Consider the following 16,989-nt stretch of genomic DNA (forward strand, 5'->3'; position numbering starts at 1 on the left):
GAAGTTGTGAAGTGAAAATCCTGGACTGTATGACAAATGATTAAGACTCCACTCCTGAAAGGATTTTTATTTTGATGTAAATGTTTATGTATTTCTTGACACATAATCTACAAAAATTTATGACAAAAAAATCTTAAAAGAGGTTGGAAGCCAGTTCAGCCACATCATCTGTGTAATTATGGTCAATACATACAATTATATAAGTTTGTTGTGATTTTTTGCTGGTTAAATAATCCTCCTGCATTTACCAGTTCACACCATCACTGGTAAACCCTCAACCCAACCTCTAACCCTGTAAAATATTAATCCTCTAATTAACCGTCTAAAACATTTTATTTATAAAGCATGCTTTTCAGTGCCCTTTACCTGTGCCAGAAACACAAGCACAGAGAAAAGTGATGAAAACAAGCCCCACTAGCAGCTAATGTTGAAGTCACACATCTTTAATTTGTGTTTATACATCTTTTTTGAAAATACAGTGGTCATGGAACATTACTATTGTTTAAACACAGTTAGAATAAAGCTCAATAATGAATAAATGTACAACTTTTTTACAAGATACTGAAAATAAATAGCCTACTTCGACACTTCGTAAATAAATAGTGAAAAAAACATCAGTCATTAAGGTGTGCACAGAAACAAAACATGTAGCATAAAATCTTATATACATACATACATCTATTAAATAATTATTGTTCTTATTGTAAACATGTATTACATTTTCTGGCTTTTCTGTTGACATAACATAACACTGTAATGAATAATAAGGAGAACACTTGCCTGTAGTCATTTATTACTTATTTTTTCTGTTTTGCAAAGTTATCGTATTGTGTTATAAATTACTTCTGTTACACAATTATCTGATGAGCCGTCTTTCCTTCTTTCAGCTTTGGCTTTAGTCTTGGTAAACTGCACAGCTGCGTAATTTAGTGTTTCACTCTCAGATTCCTAAATAATAATAATAATATTAATAATAATAATAATAAACCAAATAAACATAATAATCATATAACATAGGAAAGTGCACTAAAAACACCAGCTAAACAAAATTAAACAAACTGACTGCATGAGTTATATCTCGTCTATTATGACATGCAGATTATGAATGTAGTAACATGGTAAATACATAACACACATACCTGCCTCGTCCCTGGATGTTTTACATAAGTATTCACTATAATACAGAAACACACCTATTAGTCTTTTTATACAAATAAAATTGGTATAATTATCATTTAAGTACTTTAATGACAAATACTCATACCTCTGGAGTTTACTATAGTTTTTCTTCTCAGTACAAAATAAATGAGACAGAATATCAGAAGTGCACACACACTTAAAGCCGTCCCCAAACCCAACACTGTCGAATACAGAGACTGAGTTACTTTTGATACTGTTATATCACCGAATTATATAAAAAAAATATTTTCTAAAATGTATCTTGCATTTAAGTATTATGAATTAAGATTAATTAATTTATGGTGAAATATGAGTCATCTTACCTGTTTTCATGTTAGTGCTGTTTCCATGCAGTGTTGGTTTAAACATGACTGAACTATCACACAGATGTGGTACAGATGTTTCTGATGCAGTAGTAGCATGCACATCTGTTAACATTTATCATAATTCAATAAAATATCTGTAACTCAGTGTTGTTAGATAAAACAGTTAGTATTTAACTATTATTATAACTATTTACAGTATAGTATTTAGGAAAAACATAATCACAGTAAACCAGTAGCTGAATCAATTTTAGTGAAAATCCCACCTTTAATTTTTAAATAAGTTCCATCTGCAAACACAGGGTTATTTTCCATCAGTGCACAGTAGTACATGGCTTCATCAGACTGAGTGGTTTTTAAAATGGTCATATTAAAGCAGTTTGAAAATCTTTCAATTTTAAAATCAGATTTTTGAAATCCATCATAAAATGTTTCTCCAGCACTTTTATATATTGTGACCATAATCCGAGGTTTTTGTCTGTTTGGTTGTTTAAACCAGGCAATTATCCCAACTTCATTTGCAGAAATACAACACCGGAGAGTAGCTGAGCTTCCAATATTCACACTGAGCTCTTTATCAGGCTGATGAACTGTTAGAACTGTATCTGAAAAAGTAAATGCATTAATCAAATATAAAGAAAGATTAAAGATCAGCTTAAAGAAACAACATTGGAGGTCCTTCTACATAGAGCTTGCAGAAAAGTGGTTGATAAAAAAAAAATACTTTATACATTAAATTCCATCATTATAAATAAAATTAATAGAATTAATAATTAAAGTAATGTATTAATTAAACAGCATGGGAACTTGTTTTCATTACTTACAGATGGTGCTAAAGCTCACAATCAAAATCCAGAAATTGATCATTGTTTATTTCTTAAAATTTACACCCCAAATAGATCAACAAAATATGAATGCACTTGAAGCATGATTTCAATTTATATTTATACGATTGGTGCTCTCTAATGACCACGCCCATATTACATGATAGGCTGATTTAAAAAAATAAAAGCACCAGATATGGTAAACCAGCGTTGGTCTCCTACCTACATCTACCCCACATATTTCCATATTGATGTTTTGGTGTTGCACAGAGATATCTTGACAATGATTCTATGACAAAATGGAAAATGTGGTTTATTTTTACACTCACGTTTTACTGTTGGTTTTATTTGCACTTTAAATTGAACACGTTTGTACAAAATGCCAAGTAAGTTGCACGGAATAGTGAGTCTATCAAATGCTAGAAATGTTTTTGTTGCTTAAACATGAAACACAAATGCAACCACAAAGTCTGACAAACTAAAACTGACCAACTACTGACTTTTATGACGAATATACAGCATCAATTACAGGTTTGTTATTAATGCAGGCTGAAAAAAGGTGATGAAGTCCACCAGAAACAGCTGAACTATATTTAAGTGTGTGATATAACTAAATGTCTTCATAAATATTTGTATATAATGAACGAAAACAAGCTGGTAAAGTCAAGGCCTGCTGTGTGACCTAAAACAGATCAGTCTTAGCACAAGGTTTGTCACAATCAAAAATACACAATAATGTACAAGTGTCAGTAATTTTAAGTATATAAATTAATATGTAACAGCAACATTTCTTGAATCCAATATTTTAACCTGACTTTTGGTACACCCAGATTCTACTATCATAGCTTAACCTGAGGATGTTCGTCAAGTCAAACTGGGACTTTCAGAATAACAGAACACAGTTCTGAGAGCAAAAACTGCCTTTATTTCTCTGTATAATCCCCTGATACACTAACACACTTGTCCCAGTGTTTCACTAGGCTTGGATACCATCAAGGTAGAAAGTTTTCTATCAGACTGCCTGTTTCACATCTAAAATTCTGGCCTCTCAGGAACTCCTTTAATGGCCCAACATGTGGGAATCTCTTGGAGTGAGGTTGTACATTAAAAGAAATTAAATTACAGTGAAAAAAATCTAAGAAATTAAGAAATAAATAAGAAAAGAAAAAGAAATACATAAATCTAGCAAAAGTATCTAACGATAGAACAAGAAAGTTATATTTAAACATTTTATAGAACTTGTCCAGAAATAGGCTTAATAATCTTATATTTGGTTTGTTGAAATATCTATTTTTTTAAAAGAGATTTGTCTTGATTTAAGATACTTTTAGTTCACACGTTTTTTTATTCCACTTTCGACTTAATTGCCCATCATAGGTAAGAAAGTACTGCCACCTAGTGGATGATTGCACTGTAACTTTTAGTCATTTATCATTTGAGATTTTCCTATGAAATACGTATAGTTCAGCAGTTACACCAACACTGAGTCAGAGCATTGTGAATCTTAATCCCAAAGCTGTTGTCGGAAATCTTACTGACTTTTCAGTTTATTTTTATAAAGTTTAAATGCCTAAGAGTAGAGGAGTTAAGGAAGATTTCCATGCAATAAAAAAACCTTTTAAAACAATCAGATAACTTTTTTCCTAATAAATCTAAGCTATGAGGAGTTTTCCAATGTTTTATTAGTCATTAAATCTTTTTATTTATAAAATATTATGGTGTGTGCTTCACTAATGCTCACTGGTTGATGCATTTGGTAATTTGGTACTACATTGAAAGCACTTACAGTGAAGTTGGAGAAAAGCATAAAAAAGTGTGTGAACACTGTGTGAGAGAGACTAGAATTGGAAATGCCTGAGTCTGAGATTGAAGAGAAATAAAATGAATAGTGAAAGTTTGTCGCTGTCCGTGGTTCTTAAGATTCTTTTATCTTGAGAGATACGCAGTGCATTTTCAACATTTTTATATTGTGAAAAAGTACACTTTCTTTCATAATTAAATTAAGTAAGTGAAACTTTTATATAGTCTAGATTCATTACATGTAAAGTGAAATAATTCAAGCCTTTTTTGTTTTCATTTTGATTATTATTTCTTACAGCTCATGAAAATAAGATTCTGAAAATATTAAAATATTTCATTTTAAGTGTTTGAGTAATTACTATACATACAGTATAAATACAGTGTATCTTTTGTTCTAGTTCAGCACACATATGGGGAAGACTTCTGACCTCGTAGTTTTCCAGAAGATGATAATCGACACAGAGAAGCCACAAAATGTGCAGTGTTATGTAAATACATCTGCTTATGCATCTGGACACATCTTCAATAACGTTCCTGAAATCATTGGGTGTTTTAAGTCTTTTAACATTATACACCCCCAACCAGGTGACCCAGCCGGGGTTGGTCAGACCCCAGCTTGTGTCTAGATGGCTAACTAGCTACCACGACTCCATGGTTGGTCTCTCTTAACACATGACCATCAGGCCCTTTCTGCCGCTTCGGTGGTACTGCGGATAGCTCTCCTCTTTTGCTTTCCAATGATGCATTAACTTCTTAGGGCTCAGGCTAAAGAACGGGCCGCATCCAACCTCCACTGGAAGGCACCTTACTCTTCACCCAGCCTGCTGACCGTCACTGACCAGTCCCGCGTACCTGGATAGCTTCCTCTCAAAGTCTTCATCCAAGCGGTCTTCCCATGGGACTGCAAGCTCCAACAGCACAACTTGCTTTGTAACCTCAGACACAGGTACAATGTCTGGTTGAAGGGTGGTGACAGCAATGTAGCTGGGAACTTCAGCAGTCGTTCAAGGTCCACCAAAAGCTGTCAATCTCTAGCTCTCTAGCTCTCTAATCTCTGGAGCTCAGGATCCTTGCCGGAGCTCTTTTGATTGAGGCTACCTGCTCCCCAGTTCTAACAAAGGTGATTGTTTTCTTGAAGGGACGAAACTGCTTTGCCCACACCAGTCCTGTGCTGATAACTTCAGCAATGGTCTTCAGGACTTGGTCATATCTCCACCGGTATTGTCCTTTTCCAAGTGCCGTGCTGCAGCAGCTGAGGATGTGCTCTAGGGTGCCTCTCTTAGAACACAATGGGCATGCTGGTGTTTCTGCTATGCCCCATGTGTGTAGATTAGATGGGCTTGGAAGCACATCATCATACACTGCCTGAATAAAAAATTTAATACTGTAAGGTTTGGCTTTCCAGATCTCAGTCCAGGTCACTTTCCTCTCTACTGCATTGTCCCATCTTGTCCAGGCCACCTGTAGCTTCAAACCCACCACCTTGCAGGATCTCGTTTCCTTCACTGCTGCTCTTACCTCCTCTTGAACAAGGCGCCGCCTCCCCTTCCCTCTGGTGTTTATATGGGAAGTTTATGGGAAGTTAATATCCTTTAGTATAGAAAGGATACTAAGCCGGCTCTGCCTTTTGAGACCACTTCCACCAGGCTCCTATGCTGCAGCCTTGCCTCAGCCTTCTGGACCGCATCCTCTGCCCTCCACTTCCTGCCTGTCCTCACCTGGATTCCAGCTTCAGCCACCTTTGAATCCCTGTGCTGCAACACTTCTCTAGCCTTCGTTACCTTGAATTCCTCTTCCAAGGATTTGTAGGGCAGCTGCAGTATGTTATTGTGCCCATAAAGTGCAATGCTGCTCAGACTCTTTGGTAACCCAAGCCATTTCTGGAGGTGGTTGCTGACTTTCCTCTCTAGGATCTCAACAGTAGAGATTGGGACATCATAGATGAGGAGGGGCCACAGGATTTTGGGAAGGATGCCATGCTGGTAGACCCAGTCTTTGAAATTTCCAGGTAGACCAGACTTGTCCACAGATTTCAGCCAGCCATTCAACTTAGCACAAGTTGACTGGATAGATAATGAGTCTCTCAAAGAGCTCTTAAAAACCTTGCCCAAGCTCTTGACTGGCTTCTCTGAGATTGTTGGTATGGCTGTACCTGTAATGTAAAACCGGAACTTGTCCTCCACCTTGCCTTTCTTCAGCACCATAGATCTTAATTTGGAAGGTTTAAAATGCATCCGAGCCCATTCCATTAACTTTCCCTTCAGAATCCATCGGCAGCCTGGTACTGATTCTGTCATGACTGTTAGGTCATCTATGAATGCCCTAATAGATAGCCACTATGCCAGGCGATAGATGGAGCTGAACGCATTTGCTAGGTCAAGCCATAACACTGACAGGTTGCCTTTGTTCTTTGCAGCTCTTTAGTGAACTTGAAAGGGTTGGCAATAAAGCTTGCTTATTTATGTGCCCTCTCGCATCGTCGTCTCCTGTGCCACTCTGCCCGACGGAGAACCCTAATCTTCTTCCGGAAAACGCACATCAACTGGGCAAGGCCAATGCATTCCTTCTCTCCTGCCCCCTTATACTGGGACTTCAGAATTTCCATCTCCTTCCTGATGTCATGTATCTTCCTTGCTCTCCGATTTTTCGTGTAAGAAGTCCCGGAGCTTTGCTTCTCCTCCTTACTAAGCCGCAATGCTGACAATGATTGTAGTCATAACTTGAAGTTTCCAGTCAGCCTCTCCCTTTGTTGTTACCTCCAGCATTTGGTCAACATCATCGTCAAACTGCTCCTGTGCCATCTCCAAGTGCCGTGCTGCAGCAGATGAGGCTGTGCTCTAGGGTGCCTCTCTTGGAACACAATGGGCATGCTGGTGTTTCTGCTCTGCCCCATGTGTGTAGATTAAATGTGCTTGGAAGCACATCATACACTGCCTTAATACACTGAGTTAAAACATATTTATGGAAAGTTGACTAGGAACGGAAAGTGTGGTAGGAAAAGGTGCACAAGCAGTGGGAATGACTGCAGGCTTATAAAAAATTGTCAAGCGAAGCCATTTCAAGACCTTGGGAGAGGAGTGGAGTGAGGCTCAAATCAGTTCATCAAGAGCCACCACAATTTTGTCTTTAGGAGATGGTCTATAGCAGTTGCATTCTTGGAGATGATTTAAGGTGAAATGCCATCTGATAATGTTTGTCTACTGTATTTTATCGATTTTACTAACAAGCTTTATGGAGCTTTATACGATTTCCTTTTCCAGCAGGATTTTGCACAGTGCCAAAACTACCACTAACTGGTTTGCCAACCTACCTGACACTTTGCATTGGACCAAAAAAAAAAGGAAAAAAAATATGTAGCAAATATCCATCACACCTTCAGAATGGCCATTACAACAATGACCATATCTAAAGTAAGCTCCCCTCTCCCCCTTCTCGTCTTACACAGTTACCCTTCCTCCACTCTTTTCACGCACACAAGAAAAAAGGCTGTTTTATCTGTTATAAACAAGAAATCTCTCTAATGACACTCTATTTGTCACAGACTAATCGAGGTGAAACAGAAGCCTTAGCAGTTAGCCCGTGTTGGGATGGTAAACCCAAATGCGGAAGACAGGCAGGATAACTACACGAATTATTCTAAGGACTCTCTTGCGTAGAGAGCAAGGGTAAACTCAATGACTGAGCGATGTGAAGCACCATTTTGTCTCCTTTTATGCTTCCTGTGTCGCGGCCGTACTACTTCCGGGTCTTAGTGCCGTTTGCGGAGTGAGTGTGCATGACAGTACCCCCCTGTCCAGGACTGGCTCCCGACGGTTCTGGGGTGCAGGATACCCGGCGACGGTAGTCCCAGATAAGCTCGGGGGGGAAGTCAAGGATGAAACGGGCCGGAATCCATGACCGCTCATACCTCAAATGGGATTAAGTTAGTGGCGGATGAAATGTGGAGATTGTGGGATAGTGAGGTAGTGGGCCCAGGAGCGCTGGCGATCGACCATTATGGTCCATCTGACCATAAGTCTGGGGGTGGTATCCAGCTGACAGACTGCAGGTGGAATTGATCAGACAGCAGAAGGCCTTCCAGAACTGGGTGGTGAACTGGGGCCCCCTGTCCGAGACGATGTCTTTTGGGAACCCATGCAGGTTCCAATATCAGCTCAGCTGTGTCCTTTGCTGATGGGAGTCCGGTGAGGGCCACCAGGTGCACAGCCTTGGAGAACCGATCGACGATGGTCATTATAGTGTTCTTCCCTTCGGAGACCAGCAGGCTCATGATGAAATCGATGGCAAAGTGCGTCCAGGGCCAGCGGGGGACAGGAAGTGGCTGAAGTTCTCCCAGCGTTGGTTGATTGGTATCCGCCGTGGCGCACTCTGGGCATGCCTGGACAAACTCTCTGACCTCTCTCCCTTGCCATGGACGGCCACCAGAAGGCACGTATGATGAACTAAAGGCTGCGACAGGTGCCAGGATGTACTGAAATGAGGGAGGACCTCATTGGATTACCTCCGATCTTACGACTTGGGGCACGTAGAGTCATCCAGGTGACACGCCTACCGGTTCGGCCTTTGCAGCCTGTGCCTGGCGAACCCTCGTCTCCAAGTCCCAACGGAGGCGTGCAATGATCCTGGATGGTGGAAGGACAGGCCAGGTCTGCCTGGGGGACGTCTTCCTCATGCTGTCGTGATAGGGCGTCTGCCTTGGTGTTCTTAGACCCCGGGCGGTATGATAGATGGAAGTTATAATGTTCGAATGTGCCCACCGCGCCTGCCTCGGGTTGAGTTGTTTTAAATTCCAGATAAGTTCTGATGATTGGTCCAGACGATGAACGGCTCGTTGGCACCCTGGAGTGACGACATTCCTCCAAGGCCCACTTTATGGCCAGCAGCTCGCAGTCCCCTACTCCATATCGCTGCTGAGTGGGGTCAAATTTCATGGAGAAGAAGCTACAGAAGTGCAGCTTCTGCTCTGGGCCTCGCTGCAAGAGAACAGCCCCAGTGTCCAAATTAGAAAGGGCATCCACTTCCACAACTAACAGTTTTTTGCATCTGGATGGCGAAGGATTAAATAAGTGGTGAAGTGATGGCAGAGTTCCCGAAAAAAGCAAAGATGGCGGCCGGGTTGAGTCTGAAGGGGTGAGAAGATGGTCGCGTCAGGGCGGTTAAAGGTGCTGCAACTGTACTGTAGTCCCGGATAAAGCGACGATCGACGTACCCAAACCTGAGAAAACATTGAAGTTGCTTGAGGGTCTTGGGTAGGGGCCAATGACGCACAACCTCTAGGTCCATGGCCAGTAGGACCAGACAAAGATGCTATGATAGAATGGAAAATGTGGTTTACCTTAACACACTCATGTTTACCAAACACCTTATTGTTTATTTTAATGGCCCTCTAAAATCAGCTTGTCTGTACTAAAGCTTGCCTATATGATAACAGTCATTGAACATTGGCATTTAGTTTTTATTATTAACAAACTTGACAGCAGTGTTGAAATTACAGTGAGTTTAGCTCAAAAAAAGACAAAAAAGATTAGCTCTATATACATTATATATTAAAACTATATAATAAATAATAAAAATAAATATATATATATATATATATATTACTTAATAAAAAATTAAATAATAATAATTAATCCTTTAAACCAATACAAGTTGATAAATGAGGAACAAGTGTGAGATATTATGGTATTATGCAGCCTTTAATGTCTGTTTTAATGTCTGAAATTAATTAAACAATATATCTCTAGTTTCTTATGCATGTTTTTATTGCAAGGACTAATTTTTTTTGCACGTTTTATGATTTTTTTATTTACAAAATTATTATATATTCTATAGTAATTAGCCATGAAGTGAAATATTTTAAGTCTTTTTTTTTTTTTATTCCAATGACTACAGCTAGCAGCTCATGAAAATAAAAATAAAAATCCAGTACATTAAAATATTTTAATATTTCATATTAAAAGATGCATGGGGCCAATCTTCATTGATTGCACATCCCAACAGTAAGAGTGGAGTGTGTTTAATTAGTAGAGTAATAGCACAATTTTGCTTAAAATATTGCAATGCACACAACATTGTGGGTGACATATCAGAGTTCAAAAGAAGACAAATTGTTGGCTAACGCATTTGTGATTAAGACAGCAAGTCTTTGTGATGTACCAAGCGCCACGTTATTCAGGGTAATGTCAGCATACCACTAAGAAGGACAAACCACATCCAACAGGAGTAACTGTGGACGCAAGAGGAAGCTGTCTGAACATAAAACCACAGCTGCCCAACTCACTGCAAAATTAAATGTGCACCTCAACTCTCCTGAGCTCCACAGGGTCAATGTACATGGCCGAGCTGCTATAGACAAACCTTTGGTTACTCGTGCCCATGGCAAAAGTCGGTTTGAAGGGTGGCAGCAACGGAAATCTTGGGCTGTAAACAATGTGATGAGTCCACCTTCACTGTCTTTCCCCAATACTTGGCCCAAGTATTTGTGCTAGGCCAAATACTTGTGCTAGATGGGCGCGTCACTGCCAAGGACTACCAAACCATTCTGGAAGACCATTCTGGAGAACCCAACCCAACAACCCAATGGTTCAAACATTGTATCCCGAAGGCGATGTTGTATCAGGATGATAATGCACCAATACTCACCCACAAGACTAGAGACAGAGTGGTTTGATAAACATAAAAGTGAAGTTAAACTGCCATTAAGATCTCCCCCACGGCCTGCACAGTCACCAGATCTAAATATTATTCAGCCACTTTGGGGTGTTTTGGAGGAGCGAGTCAGGAAACTTCTCCACCAGCATCACTTAGTGACCTGGCCTCTAGTCTGCAGGAAAAATGGCACAAAATCCCTCTGGCCTCTGTGCAGAACTATCATAACATTGTGACATGGCATGGAGGTGATCAGCCTGTGGCACTGCTGAGCCGTTATTTAAAACTAGGTCGCTTTGATGGCAGCCTTCGGCCTGTCTGTATTACTGGGTTGGGTCTTTCCCATCTTCATCTTGATAATAGAGTACTCTCAATTTTTCCAGTCAACTTTCAAATATTTTATATTTGATATTAATCATATTTTGATGAAAAATGAGTTATCTATATCATGTTTTGAGATGTAACTTCCAGGTGTCTCTAAAACACAGACCTTTCCAAGCAGTTAGGAAGTTATCATGTTTCCAGATACTCTGCCATAGACCCATTATTTTATTGGCGCATCACTAAATGACATAATGTATCTCCAGCATTGCACAACAAAAGCATGCAGAACAATCAAAGTCTTTATTCATCCTAAACATAGTCTCTACTGCCTATTAGCATCTGGTAAGAGGTACTGCAGCATTTAAGCCACAACTAAAAGACACTTCTGAAAGACAGGTTTCATTTCCAATATGTAAAATCATAAATGCTCAGCTCTCTGGTCTTAGAAGCAGATATAAAGTACCACTTGTCTCCTTGTACGGTTGATAGATAGATAGATAGATAGACAGATAGACAGATAGATAGATAGATAGATAAGAATAAAATGAGATGCTCCCTAGCAACAAAATTAATTATTGCACTGGTGCATTTAATATACTATAATGTATTGCTGATTAATTATTATTCATCCATATATGTTTGTTTCTACAAACAAACCATACATACTATGTTTTGTTTTGTTTTATTTATTTATTACAAAATCAAATAAAAATATGTAAATCTGGATCGATCTATTTTTACATGGGCTTACCAACTCAGTGTTTAAAAAAAAAAATGTTGGCTGCATAAACTTTATTTGCTTACCCTTAAGAATACCATATTTTTTTATCTACATGATTTTAACATTAAATTTTTTTAATAATGTATTTTTATATATTTTAATAATATGACAGTAAAAATATGTGCATGATATAATATTTATTTATAGTAAGAAAAGCATGTACAGATAATAATTGAGTGATATTTGTAAGTTGCATGAAGTGTGAAGTGAAAATCCTGGACTGCATGACAAATGATTAAGACTCTACTCCTGAAAGGATTTTTATTTGTGTTTGATGCTTTATTTTAATGAAAATATTTATGCATTTCTTGACACACAATCTACAAAAAATAATGACAAAAAAAATCTTAAGAAGAGGTTGGAAGCCAGTTCAGCGACATGGTCTGTATTATTGTGGTCAACACATACAGTTACATCAGTTAGTTGTGTTTTTCTGCTGATTAATTAATCCTCCTACATTTACCAGTTTCACACCATCACTGGTAAACCCCAACCCAACCCTCTAACCCTGTAAAATATTAATCCTCTAAAATATTTCCTCTATATTTTACCGTCTAAAATATTTTATTTATGAGCCATGCTTTTCAGCGTCCTTTCACTTGTGCCAGAAACACAAGCACAGAGATAAGTGATAAAAACAAGCCCCACTGGCAGCTAATGTTGAAGTCGCACATCTTTAATTTGTGTTTAACTTTTTTGAAAACATAGTGGTCATGGAATATACTATTGTTAGAACACAGTTGGAATAAAGCTCAATAATGAATAAAGGTCATGTTACATGTTACCGTGTAATAGCTGTTTACATTTATTGTGTCAAAAGTTAAGCAAATCAGGCCAATATAATTTCGCAGAAAGCACAACGCATGTAGTCATTCAGGTTACTGTCAATTTTTTACAACTTTTTTTACACGTTACTGAAAATAAATAGCCTACTTCGACACTTCATAAATAAATAGTGAAAAAAACTTCAGTTATTAAGGTGTGCACAGAAACAAAACCTGTAGCATAATATCTTATATACATACATACATCTATTAAATAATTATTGTTCTTATTGTAAACATGTATTACATTTTCTGCCTTTTTTGTTGACATAACATAACACTGTAATGAATAATTAGGAGAACACTTGCCTATAGTCATTTGTTACTTATTTTTTCTGTTTTGCAAAGTTATCGTATTGTGTTATAAATTACTTCTGTTACACAATTATCTGATGAGCCGTCTTTCCTTCTTTCAGCTTTGGCTTTAGTCTTGGTAAACTGCACAGCTGCATAATTTAGTGTTTCACTCTCAGATTCCTAAAAAAATAATAATAAAAATGACATTAATAATAATAATAATAATAATAAACCAAATAAACATAACAATCATATAAAATCGGAAAGTGCACTAAAAACACCAGCTAAACAAAATTAAACAAACTGACTGCACAAGTTATATCTCGTCTATTATAACAAGCAGATTATAAATGTAGTAACATTTTAAATACATAACACACATACCTGCCTCGTCCCTGGATGTTTTACATAAGCATTTACTAGAGTACAGAAACACACCTTTTAGTCTTTTTTAGTAAAACTTTGTACAAATAAAATTCATATAATTATAATATAAGTACTTTAATGACAAATACTCATACCTCTGGAGTTTTCTATATTTTTTCTTCTTAGTGCGAAATAAATGAGACAGAATATCAGAAGTGCACACACACCTAAAGCCGTCCCCAAACCCAGCACTGTCGAATACAGAGACTGAGTTACTTCTGTTATACTGTTATGTCACCGCATTATATTTAAAAAAAAAAATTCTAAAATGTATCTTGCATTAATGGTGAAATATGAGACATCTTACCTGTTTTCATGTTAGTGCTGTTTCCATGCAGTGTTGGTTTAAACACGATTGAATTATCACACAGATCTGGTACAGATGTTTCTGATGCAGTAGTAGTATGCACATCTGTTAACATTTATCATAATTCAATAAAATATCTGTAACTCAGTGTTGTTAGATAAAACAGTTAGTATTTAACTATTATTATTACTATTTATAGTATTAAGGAAAAACATAATCACAGTAAACCAGTAGCTGAATCAATTTTAGTTAAAATCCCACCTTTAATTTTTAAATAAGTTCCATCTGCAAACACAGGGTTAATTTCCATCAGGGCACAGTAGTACATGGCTTCATCAGACTGAGTGGTTTTTAAAATGGTCATATTGAAACAGTCTGAAAATCTTTCAATTTTATAATCAGATTTTTGGAATCCATCATAAAATGTTTCTCCAGTACTTTTATATATCTTGACCATAATCCGGGGTTTTTGTCTGTTTGGTTGTTTAAACCAGGCGATTATCCCAACTTCATTTTTAGAAATACAACACCGGAGAGTAGCTGAGCTTCCAATATCCACACTGAGCTCTTTATCAGGCTGATAAACTGGTGACTTTGTGAGGGATTGTGCAGTAACCCAGCGTCTACCAGGTTGGACTGGATCTAGAAAATGTAAATTTAATAAGGAAAATAAATTATTTCAGACGGCATTAAACAGAAAAACCTAATAATTACTTTAAAAGATCTATATTGGAGTTATTACTACTCTATACAAAGTGGTTTTGATTTTATTTTATAATTTTATTTATCAAACTAAATTGGAATTACGCTCATATTACTTACACATGGTGCTGAAGATCAAAATTAAAATCCATAATTTTGTCATTTTTGTATTTGTCAGAAATCTTACAGTGTGTGCATCTCATTTATCAACAGAATATGAATGCGGGTTGAAGCATGGATTGAATTCAACTAGAAGCTGTCTGTACTGAGCGAGCCCCAGCACACAGTGTGATTGGTTGTTTAAAAAAAATCAGATAAGCACGTGGTATTGTGATCTGCCTACACCTACCCCACATATTTCTATATCGGTGTTGCACAGAGATTCAATGACAAAGATGCTATGATAGAATGGAAAATGTGGTTGACCTTAGCACACTCATGCCTACACAAACACTTCATCGTTTATTTTAATTGCCCTCTAAAATCAGCTTGTCTGTACTAAAGCTTGCCTATATGATAATAGTCAGTGAATTTTGGCATTTAGCTTTTATTATTAACAAATTTGACAGCAGTGTTGAAATTACAGTGAGTTTAGTTCATATAAAGGCAAAAAAAGATTACTAACACTAAATAATTGATAATAATAATTCCTCATAATAATAATAATATTAATAATAATAATCAATCATTTAAACCAATACAAGCTGATAAATGAGAAACAAGTGTGAGATAATAGTTTATTATAAATAGTATCTGTATAAGATTAAGTATTATGGAGCCTTTAATGTCTGTTTAAATGTCTAAAATGAATTAAACAATATATCTCTGTTTTCTTATGCAGGTTTTTATTGCAGGGACTCAACACGTTCTATGGTTGTTGTTTTTTCATAAAAAAAAAATATTATATAGTCTATAGTCATTAGCCATGAAGTGAAATATTCCAAGTCTTTTTTTTTATTTTAATTTCAATGACTACAGTTAGCAGCTCATGAAAAAAAATCCAGTACATTAAAATGTTATATTTTATACACACACACTATATATATATATATATATATATATATATATATATGTATGCTGTAACCTCTTGCAGTCGGAGGTCTAGAGAGAGCTGATTGGCCGAGCTCTCTCAGAGGGGAGGGATGAGGGGTATTTAGTGCTCTCACATTAATCACGACTCTACAGCCAATCGGGGTTGTCTATGAGTTCACGCAAAGGAGCGGGTAGCGCTCTCTTCCAAATGTGTTACGCCTCCCCCCATCGTCCGTGAGCTAGCATGTCGAAAAGATGCCTGGTGGCTTCATTGATTGCACATTCCATCTGTAAGAGCAGAGCAGGTTTAATTAGCAGAGTAATAGCACAGTTTTGCTTAAAATATTGCAATGCACACAACATTGTGGGTGACATATCAGAGTTCAAAAGAGGACAAATTGTTGGCTGGCGCATCTGTGACCAAGACAGTGAGTCTTTGTGATGCATCAAGATTTAAATTCAAATTTTATTTGTCACATACTGTTACGGGTATGGGGTGTGGACTTAACAAGAGGCATAGCGGCAGAGGTGAATGCTGAGAATGAGTCTTTTAATAATGAAAACAAAACATAAACGTACACAATTAAAATGAAACTAGGAGAGACCAAAAGATCCTACAGGAATTAACTCAAACTATAAAGAACCCAAAAGCTAAACATAACTGGAGTTAAACTAAACAAGGAACAAAGCAAAACAAGAGCAAAACATAACAAGCTAGGAGCTAAACAGAACAGGCTAGGAGAAAAAACAGGCTAGGAGAATAAACATCGCATTACATAAACAGAACACAACAGACCCGGAGTCAGGGGGGAAATGGCATACGCAGAGACATAGAGTGGTCACAAAAGGTAACTCAACAAATGCAAGACAAGAAGAAACTAAAGACAAGACTATTTATAAGGAACTTAATTAGCTACCTTGGATCAGGTGAGCGCTCCAATCACCTGACTGAGGTGCATTCTGGGAAACAGAGTTCAAAAACAGAAAACACAGAAAACACAAAGTGGTGTCTCTGCGCATGGCACCCTCTGCTGGTATTCCGTGACACATACACAGTCATACACAGTACAATATGTAGTAAAATGCTTATACGACCGCCTGTGACCTTAAAATTTTTAAAAACAATTGACATGAAATAAGAGAGAAATATAAAAAGAAGCAATAAATAAATAAATAGTTTAACTATAAGAAGTTAGACCAAAATATAAAAGTTATAATTATAAGTAATATAAAATTATAAAATATATAAGAAATATAAAACTTTTTTGTATAAGACAAAATAAATTTAAATTTAAATGCAAATAAAAAGTGGAATGAATGAAAAAATGAAGTGTGCAAATGAGCATCGTGAGTGCAAGTGTGCAATATGCAATATGTGTGCAAATGTTGCAATGTGTGTGCAAATGTGCAATGTCCGGTTGTTCGTGTATTGGGGTGTGTGCACAGATGAATAATGTCCATGAGTGACCATTTCTGTGCAGCACATGCAAGAGTTACGTTATCCAGGGTAATGTCAGCATAC

General features: G+C 37.2%; 1 protein-coding gene and 1 gene segment (V, D, J or C); both read right to left on the bottom strand.

Moving 5' to 3' along the window:
* Window positions 1-352: 352 nt before the first annotated feature.
* On the bottom strand, window positions 353-2,396 carry LOC128531811 (Ig kappa chain V region 3374-like). The segment is given in 5 exon segments: window positions 353-366; window positions 1,265-1,360; window positions 1,503-1,607; window positions 1,769-2,107; window positions 2,327-2,396. Coding segments are annotated over 5 exon segments (597 nt in total).
* Window positions 2,397-13,029: 10,633 nt separating this feature from the next.
* LOC128532215 (uncharacterized) lies at window positions 13,030-14,683 on the bottom strand. The gene is made up of 6 exons (XM_053506447.1): window positions 14,556-14,683; window positions 13,995-14,375; window positions 13,734-13,838; window positions 13,522-13,617; window positions 13,385-13,419; window positions 13,030-13,180 (listed from the first exon to the last, which is right to left on the bottom strand). Exons 1-6 carry the CDS (start codon window positions 14,596-14,598, stop codon window positions 13,052-13,054), a joined length of 789 nt encoding a protein of 262 aa, XP_053362422.1. The 5' UTR covers window positions 14,599-14,683; the 3' UTR covers window positions 13,030-13,051.
* Window positions 14,684-16,989: the final 2,306 nt, after the last annotated feature.

Source organism: Clarias gariepinus, chromosome 10 (genome assembly GCF_024256425.1).
Source record: "Clarias gariepinus isolate MV-2021 ecotype Netherlands chromosome 10, CGAR_prim_01v2, whole genome shotgun sequence".
Lineage (NCBI taxonomy): Eukaryota > Metazoa > Chordata > Actinopteri > Siluriformes > Clariidae > Clarias > Clarias gariepinus.